Source organism: Enoplosus armatus, chromosome 12, assembly GCF_043641665.1.
Source record: "Enoplosus armatus isolate fEnoArm2 chromosome 12, fEnoArm2.hap1, whole genome shotgun sequence".
NCBI classification, from domain to species: Eukaryota; Metazoa; Chordata; class Actinopteri; order Centrarchiformes; family Enoplosidae; genus Enoplosus; species Enoplosus armatus.
Window position 1 is genome coordinate 6,653,980 of NC_092191.1, and position 9,731 is coordinate 6,663,710.

A 9,731-nucleotide genomic window follows, 5' to 3' on the forward strand; every position below is an offset into this window, starting at 1 on the left:
TTTAAAAAGATGAGGCTTGTGCAATGGCAGTCCACACTAATAAGCATTAGACTGAAGTATTTCTTGACACACCCCACCACACACACACACACACACACACACACACACACCCCAACCTGACTATGAATGACTATGAAAGAGAGAGTATGATCCCATCTGTCTATACACGGTAGCCTACATATAATGAAAGCTTATACACCGCTGATCCTGTATCATTGCCTCCTGCCTTGTGTGACCTCCAAATTAGAATTTAATAGAAGGACACTTTCAAACGCTGCCCTTGTCTTAGAGAGTGTGTGCGTGTGATAAATGGTGAGTGTGAAAGAGAGATTGTGTGTGTGTGTGTGTGTGTGAGATGGGGTTGGGGGGGTGGGGGGGGGGGGGGCGGGGTTGATCAGTTGACAACAAGCAGCAGGTGCATGGCGCCTGGCATTGGTTAAAAAAAAAAAAAAAAACACAAAAAACGCGCACAATTTACGCACCTCTGACACGGACACGCATAATCGAAATTACACAAAAAGTCCAAATGTCACACATCTCACGACGTTTACCTGCTTGCCACCGCGCCAAATTATGAAACTGTACCTGACCTCATAACCACACATCACTATTACCATATAGCCTATTTTTTTAATATCATTCCAACTGGGTTTATTAAGTTTTATTGTACTTTTTTTAATAATATTTCTAAAGTGATGTAAAAAGCTGCAGGTATTTGCTATCATGCCTCTAAAATGTGTTGCAGGATAGTTGTGATTTAAAGGGTGATGGTAAGGTGACAATATAATGTGTAATTAATGCAGACTCGGTTGTTTTGGCCTTTACAAGGACGGCTTATTGCTGTTAATATTTCACATAATAACTCAGAGAACAGTAGCTCTCCGTCTGAAATGCAGAAAGACAGGTCTTTGTCATATAACTTAGTATGAATTACCCCTCAGTCAGGAGGAATGCTGCAGCCCTGCGTCTTACCTATTGAAGAAAGGAGGAGTGAGAGCAGAAAGTTTAGTCCAAAGGGCCCCGCTCATTCCTGCACTGACAGCCGCGCTGCTGGTGAGGCTATAGGAAAACTGGTGCTCTTTGGGTGCTGCATGAATACACACCAATGGGAAAGTTGTGTTCAGTTAACCGGTGAAATCCGAGAAAAAACAGGGCAGGGCAAGTATTTCTCACCGCCAGACTCCGGCTTAATAGTCCCCCCTCCTTCCTCCTGTTCTCTATAGTTGGACCGACAGTGCCGGCATTAACTTCGGTATACAAGATGTTGTGGTTGGGAATGAAAAGGAAGGTAAGCTATGACCTCTAAGCGGATCATCACGACGCAAACAACCATCAATCCAAACAGAAATCAGATGTATTTTTCAGAAGAGCATTCGCTTGTCCTTTTCTCCTCTTAGAGACACTTTAAATCACTTTGACTTCAAATCTGGAATCCATACACATATATATATATAATAACAAAAACCTAATCGTCTTTATGTTGTTGTTTATGTCAGCTTGATGTTCATGCAAATCATGTTTGACAGATGCACTTGCACAGATAAATGCAAAACAACTTAAGGGAGCGCAAAGAGAAAAACATGCGAGTCTCCATTGTTGCCGCACTTGTCTCACATTCTCGTTTACTCTCATGTAAGTATCACACACAGAGATTACTCCTCGCTAAGTTCCTTTGTCTTGTGATCCATATTTGAGTTGACAGATCACGAACAAGAGCTCCCCCACTGTTAATGACCCCAGCCAGCAACAGATAGACTCACACTTCCAGCACTTTTTTTTTCTTTAGCAGCGCCTCTCTGTCCTACATGTGTTTACAGAGAGGACAGCCGTGTGCCTGTTTACATGCGTCTCATTTAGATGGTTAAACATGCTCTAATGGAAAAATCACTATGATATTTAATTAATATTGACTTTTGGTGTGCCTCTGGTATCAAACCCTAGCGTCCAGTTCCTATAATGTTTCTTAAACTAACAGTTTGCTGGTGCATTTATGGAAATCTATCATAAATATTCTATTTGTGTTTTTAAAGTGAAGCCCAACGGACCCATGAAGGCGTGAAGGCAAAGTTTGCATCTTTAGCTGGCTTTTTTTTTTTTTTTTTTTAACACATGATTTCAAACAAACACATTGCTTTCATTATTTTTTTTCTCAATTAAGTTAAGTTTATTTCCAGAGCCTTGGGATAATGAACGTAACGTTGCGCAAATGAAGCCCATTCATCGCTTGTTTTGTATTCATGAGTCCCTATCTGTGGCTCCATCTCTCAGATATAGCCCTAATCCTCGTGTCCTCCTTTGCCGATAAAAATGCTCTTCAGTTTACGATTAATTTAATCTCAATCATAGCCGGGACTTGTCGCAGCCAATAAAACTTGTGGAGTGCGTAAATGGAGAAGGGGGGTGGGGGGTGGGGGTTGTGTGATAAGGGTCTGGTGGTGCTGCGGTGCCATGGCCCTTCGGTGCTCTTGATAGGGCCTATCTGTCTCTGGCAGGCCGGTTTAAGACTCGGAATGGATTTAAAATATGATCCAGATTTACTTCATCTGCAATCGACTGCCAATGAGTGCAGCGGGAGATGGTTTGTTTCAGCCAGGCAGGGAGCTGGGCTTTGCGTTTGTCTGCATTATGGCCTCGGTTATTTCAGGATCACAGGCCCATTGAGTCGTATGGCTGAAGCTTTTGACACACTTGTTTTTGTGTTTTGATTGAGGGAGACTTATGCATGCAGATAACTTATGCGCATGATCCCGAACAAGCCCCCACGCGCACATGTATTTATATCCATTGCCAGTGAACTAAAGTATCCACAACTAAGTTTGCTATTTATAACAATTTCAACTTTTGTCAAACTGAATCTCAGATTTAGCGGAAAGGATTTCATTTTACAGCAATAACACAAATATTTTAACAACAATTTTAAAGTTATGATTAATAGCATGTTTAATATTGTGTTTTTTTTACGCGCCCTGTTAATAAACTATGGCCAATGGATTAACAAATGAAACTACTCTAATTAGGCACTTTTTTGTATGAGAATTGGTTTCCTGGTTTCTATGTCTAAATGTCAGAAACCCCCTTTCAGCTTCTTAGCGTGCGCTTATATGCACACACACACACACACACACACACACACACACACACACACACACACACACACACACACACACACACACACACTCCCATAGAATTTAAAATTTAAGCTTTCAGACTTTGAACAAAATTGCCAAACATCCTAGAAAAATATCTAAACATCCTGTTCGGCCCTGACACCACAGTAGACCCAAAGGACCTGTGTTACACTTGTTGGAGTAAAGTAAAGTAAAGTTCCAGTTTCAGTTGTCTTATTAAAAGGCCGGAGAGAGATCTGTCTCTGTGAAAGAACCGCAGGTTTACTGGGCTGCTGTCGCCGCCGTAGCTTTTCATGCCAGTCTCCACTTTCTAAAAGTCCTGCGGTCTCCCTGAACCTAACAGCAGCCTCTTGCCTACTTGCTGTTGCTGCAGACATGACTGCGGCACTCACAGAGACTCGACGCGTATTAGAGAGTTGCCAGCAGTTAATACAGCTCCGTATTTACATGGGGAAACCCTCGGCGCTGCTTCTAGGAGGCAGAAATCTTTGCGCAAGTGTTTCCACCAAAACTATAGTTCCTGCAACAGTGTCCTAGAGCAAACCTGCCCCAGTCTGCAGCATAATTGGTTGGGGATTTAGATGGAAAGGGACTGCAGGAGAGAAAGCCTTTTTTTTTTTTGGAGGGGGAAATGGTTCTCGTCCGAGGAAGAAAAGCTCTTTTCAGCGGGCCACAATGGGAGATTGGGACAGGGGAGGAGTCCCATCGTGATTAGCCCATTTAATGGCGCGTTTACTTAATTTCTGTATTCACTAGCAACGGTAAACAAAAGGGGAAATAGCACTCACATGTTTAAGTACTGCATGACGTTGACGTTTGCCAGAATTTGTGTAGTATACAGAGGCAGTCATATAGGGCGACTTTACCTACATCACATGGGTGCGTAATGACAAATTAAGAAAGGGGTAAAGTATGACTTCTGGAAAATAAAATATATGACATTTTAATCACAGCAGTAGTTTGCGTTCTGTCATTGCAAAAGACCAAACAATTCACACCAGTATAATAAATAGTCTTTAAAACCAGAGTCAACTCTGTTCCGGAAATCAAACCAGCCTAATTTTAGGTGAGTTCAGCCCGCTGACTGCATGACCTGGCCCGGGCACGCATAAGCCATGATGAGCATTAATGCCTCCACAATCCAATAATGACCCAATATGAACATGTGTTTAGCCACTTATCAATGTCCTTATCCGTAATCGGATGGAGAGACAGACATCATGCAAAGAGGTATAGCAAATTGAATACTGTATTTGATTTAGAAATGTATGGTACATTAACATAATAACCACACCAGAAAGAAACATTGAATAAGCTAATTTAAATAAGCGCTTTGAGCGACCCTGGGGCGGCAGAGAGGAGGGGAGGAGGGGGGGGGGCAGCCTGCAGACTAGAATAAATAGTAATAACAAGCTATTCCACTTTCTTTTTTTCTTTTCTTTTTTGCATAAATGGGACTGGTAACATATGTCATTATCAACCCCCCGAGCCCCACTCCCACCCCAAAAAACGACCAAAAGCAACAAAAACGCCTAGAGCACTTGAGTTGTAAGTTTTGACAAATATTTTATGTAGGAACACCAAGTCAAGAAAAGTGAGGAAGGGATAGAAAAGAGGATGAGACGGGGGAGAGCAATAATTATGTACAAGCATATTTCTACACGTATATTACAGACCGGGAGAATGATCGCATTATTTGAGATATACATAATTCAATATAAAATTTTGAAAATAAAAATAAAAATCTGATACAGTCATAAACGATTCCGTTCGACATTTTTTTTTTGACCATGTACCCCACACAGGCAGTGACAGAAGTGTATTTAAAAAGGTGCTTACGACTTAAAATGATTGTCTGATGAACACAAAGTAAAAACAGGATTGCATCTTGTCTGCGTGGCGGCTGCTTCGCCGTCGTCATCATCATCACCATCATCACCATCATCATCATCACTTGGACTAAAAAACGGAGATGAGGAAAAAAACAAAAAAAAGCGACGAAGACACCAAGACGATCTGTTTTTATTCCCTCTGATCGATGTTCCTGATGGAAAATCTTGCATTCAGGTTATTTTCCCTGATTGCAAGATGAAAAATAAAAAGACATCATGCAAGTAGTCTAGTAGTAGTAGTGGTGGTGGTGGTGGTGGTGTGGGGGTATGAAGAGGGGGGAGGCGTGGGTCCTTTGAAAGCGCTTTTTGATAGAAAAAAAAAAACGACGTGCTTTTATCTCTTTTTATTTTAATATTTATATCAATCGGTCCTTTTTTCATCCGCGATATTTCATAAGTCTTTTTTTCTTCCTCTCAGGTCCATTTTCCCTGTAAATATTTCTCTTTTGTGTGTTTTTGTGTTTTTTTTCCTCCGTATCATACATCGCACTCCGAGTCACTGGATGTGACGGACAGGATGGACGTCCCAGTATCAACTCTCTCTGTCATACTGGAAACGCTGGTGGTGGGACTGGCCGCGGTTGAAGGCGACTCTGCCGAGCTGTGAGGGGTGAGACCGGCCTCCGAGAGGGACCTCATACCGCTCGGTCCTATTGCTTGGTGTTGGAGCCTGGAGAAGAAAAGAAGCGAGGAGGGGAGGGGGGAGAAAAAAAGAAGAAAAAAAATGAGAGAAATGGCAATTAGACCTGAGAATGTCCCCCTTCCCCTCCTCCTCCTGCAAAATAGGGGTCCAAACTCGCCTTTCTTTCCCCCTGCCGGCCCCAGCCATGCATGCATGCTTTTATCAAATAGCCAGCTTTCAGGGGACAAAACACAGCACTATTTAGACTACCAAATGTTGGAAGAAATGTAATGGGGTTTTTTTGTTTTGTTTTTCCCCCCACAAAAGTAGGCATGATCAGCGCGCAGGTCAGCAATCTGGGATTTAAATTACGTGTCATATCACTGCAGAAAAATAAGCTTTAAATCCAACTTTTACAAAAAGCGGTTTGATGGCAGTCTTTACAACAACAGTCTGTAGCTATTTTGTTTTTATTCTGGTTTTAGTCACTATGTGCATTTTGCCCCTACGTTTGTTATTTTTCTTCATTGCTGCAGAGCTTTATTTGTCTCATGAAGCCCCACGACTCTGCAGCTTCATCACCAAAATCATTATTATTTATTCAAATAAAAACAATTGTTTTGTCCCAATGCAAAATGTCACGAGGCTTTGACACAGATGTATTTCAGTCTGATGGAGGTGGAAGTGTATGAATGAGTGACGTGGAGATCCAGGTTACTCCAATCATCCTAAATGTTTATCTCCAATCCACTCATGATAATAACTCCATCACGGCGGGATAATGTCAGGCTGGAAATATATCTATTCATTTAGCAAAAAGATCAGAATAGTGTTCGTATGGCTTAGTACTCTGCGAGGTATTTTCTAATCAATTATAGCATTTCACTGGAATGATACCACACTTAATGTTATGAATACAGCCTATGTCTTCAAATGCTTTTTAATACGCGTGCTCATTTTGGTCAAGTAATATCAATAATACCTCTATTATCCTTTGAGATAATCTTTTCCAACAATGCTAAGTAACATGTGATGTTAAAATGATAAATGCACTGTAATGTAGCTTCTGTACGCTATAGCTTAAATCAATCATTACATATAGCTTTGGTAACAAATACAATAATATTTAAAAACGATTTGCAAAATATGACAATTTCAAATGTATTTAAAGTTACAAATAAAACGATTCAAGGCTAAATACTATGAATATTAAGACTCATCCAGTCCTGCTTATTCTATTTATTTTACTGATTAAAAAAAAATCCATTCGTCTGTTCACACTATTATCACCAAAATAGTGGTTGTACTGTAAATAAGTGAAGTCCAGTAATGTGTATATATATAATTTCAGCACTCTGTGTCATTTATTAGAATACTTTCACTCTTACGGAAAAGATAAACAAGCTGTTTCTATTGAAAAAGAACTGCGCACTAAACGCCTCTTCGGTTTAACAACAATGTAGTTTGTGATTCTATTATTATTGTTTTATTTCTCAAAGTTATTTGAACACCAAAAACTCGAGTTTTAACATTAGTAGTGTTTTTGATAATTCCATATTCTCCTTTAAAATAGTCCAGCAGCGTTAAATATATATCCGCCGGAAATGTATTTAGAAGCTCCTCTAAATGACAAAACAACACATCTTATTTACAAAAAAGACAGTTTTGGATATTTGAAACAGCACAAATTGTGTTTTTGATGTTCACCCTGATTTCACTTCATAACAAAAATGTCGCCCGCCGCTGCCTGCTCCCTCCCCCTGCCAGACTGCCTCGTCCTTTCCCGAGACACTCGCTCTCCGTCAGCACAACTACATGTTTAATGAAAACTCCTCTTTTTCTTTTGAATTTATGCATTTTAGGCAAACTTCTGTACGTTCTTGTGTTGACAGTACAGTACAAAAAGCACCAACCTGTTTTTGGCCGCCGCGGCTCTGTCTCGTTGCCTCCGGTTTTTAAACCAGTTTCCGACCTGTGTAGGAGTGAGTCCAGTGGCTTGAGCCAGTTCCCTTTTCTTGCTGGGATTTGGGTATGGGTCCTGAAGGTACCACTCCCTCAGCAGGCTCCGTGTCCGCTCTTTGAAACAGTGAGTCTTCTGCTCGCCGTCCCAGATGGTCCGAGGCAGCGGAAACTTCTTCCGCACCCGGTACTTATCGACCGGTCCGAGGGGACGACCGCGGAGCTTCTCGGCCTCCTGGTAGTGCGCTTCCAGCCACATGGCCTGCAGTTTGCCGTGCGAGTCCTTGGTGAACTTGTGGTTCTCCAGGATGTGGTAGAGGTCTCTGAAATTCCCCGTGTGGAACGCCACCACGGCCCGGGCGCGCAGGATGGACTCGTGCTTGTTGATCGCCTCGCACGCTCCCGGAGCCACAGGCAGGGACCAGAGGAAGCGGCCCAGCCGTTCGATGTCCCCGGTCTCCTCCAGCGTCTCGCAGACGCTCGCCACCTGCTCCGGGGAGAAGTTGAGGGTCGGTAGCTGAAACATGGACAAGTCTTCTGGAGACCTGGTGGTGGGAGCGCTGTTCGCCAGGAGCAGAGGGCGATCAGCGAAGTTTGGCAGGAAGAAATGGGAGGGATAAAGCTCTAAAGGGGATCTGAAAACCATGGAAATGACCTGAGAGAGAAAGAAAATTATCGAGAAAAAGGAAAAACCGAAAAAACACGGCAAGTAAAAAAGATTGAATGATTCAATGGCTATCGCCTAATGACACCAGCCTCATAATATCTCCCCCCTAAATCCGCCGTTGAGTGTAGCATTGAAACATTTTGTTTCCCTTTTCTATTGGTCTTCTTGGTGTCGTTGTAGCGTTGTCATGGCAGCCCTGCCAATCACTGTCAAGCGTGCCAATCATTAGCCAGTACGTAGCGCGAGGCTTTCACCACTTGTGCAGCACGCACGGGGGGTTATCAGAGTCTCCGATCTCCACAGCAACCCTCCCACCGCACCGCGCGCATCAGGCACAAGCCAATGCTCGCCTATCTGCTGAATGGAATGAGCAATTAGAGGGTGGAATATTATTGCGATCTTAACGAGGCTCGTTAAAGCCAAAGAAGATATGTAGACTGGAGATGCTTAGCAGAGACGGGAAGGGAGGGAGGGAGGCAGAGGGAGCTTTAAAAGGGTGACAAATGGACAACCAATGACTGCAACTCCGGAATACACGTTCTGAATAGAAGCGAGTCCATTTGCACATTATTTTCGTACAGTTTTTCCTGTAGTAGCTACTTTTTATCTTTTTTATCAGTCCATTCATTTTTGTGCGAGGGGAAGGAAAGCGTTAGGGTCTTCTACGGTTTTCCTTTTCATATGTTATCACTTTCCATTTTCTGGTGCTAAAAGATCAAATTATGACACAATCCTATAATGTTTTGGCTTTCGCCCTGGATCCGTCGATGATTTAAAAAAGAAATGCATGTTGGCAATTTTATGACAGGGTCTGAGCATGACTTTACTCGGGCTCGCTGGTGTGTGTGGTCACTTTGTGCTGGTCCGGGTGCAGGCTGCAGTGTGATGCCGCTCCCCCTCCTGCTGTCCCCGGCCTTGCCTCCGGGACGCTGGGCGCAGCCCTGGCCCCCTGCCCGCTGCCTCCTCTCCAACCAACAAAATTTATTGTTCCAAATGAATATCGATGCGCAGCGTTGTGTTGATCAAACAAAGGTCATGGCGTTTCAGTTCGAAAACTAATTTGTCAATGGCATCGCCCTTTTAATGCCACCAGTTTATCACGGGGTTTTTGTGATAGTACCAGCCCTCTAATTAATACCATTAGTATTGGAATTACAATCAAACGGCAACATGAAAGCTTCTTGTGGACATAAAAGCAGTTTTCATGTATTTGATCTGGTGTAAGGACATGATCAATGTCCACATCCAGTCACAGGATTCGGCTTATAGCAGTAGCCACGGCGGTGTGATTTTCATGTTTATGGCTAAAACGGCTTCATATTTAGACAGGGCTTATAGGGTGTTAAAATAGTGTGAGTTCACTCTAACACGAACAGTGCTCACATTGTGAAAGGGCCATATACAAGGCGTAGCATCTAGACTCCGCTTAATCCGCCCTCAATAAAGCTGACATAATGATCCTA

At 42.7% G+C, this 9,731-nt stretch overlaps 1 protein-coding gene across 1 annotated transcript; it reads right to left on the bottom strand.

The window, feature by feature from the left end:
- Positions 1–5,497: 5,497 nt before the first annotated feature.
- On the bottom strand, positions 5,498–8,247 carry six3a (SIX homeobox 3a). The gene is made up of 2 exons (XM_070916051.1): positions 7,556–8,247; positions 5,498–5,690 (listed from the first exon to the last, which is right to left on the bottom strand). Exons 1-2 carry the CDS (start codon positions 8,245–8,247, stop codon positions 5,498–5,500), a joined length of 885 nt encoding a protein of 294 aa, XP_070772152.1.
- Positions 8,248–9,731: the final 1,484 nt, after the last annotated feature.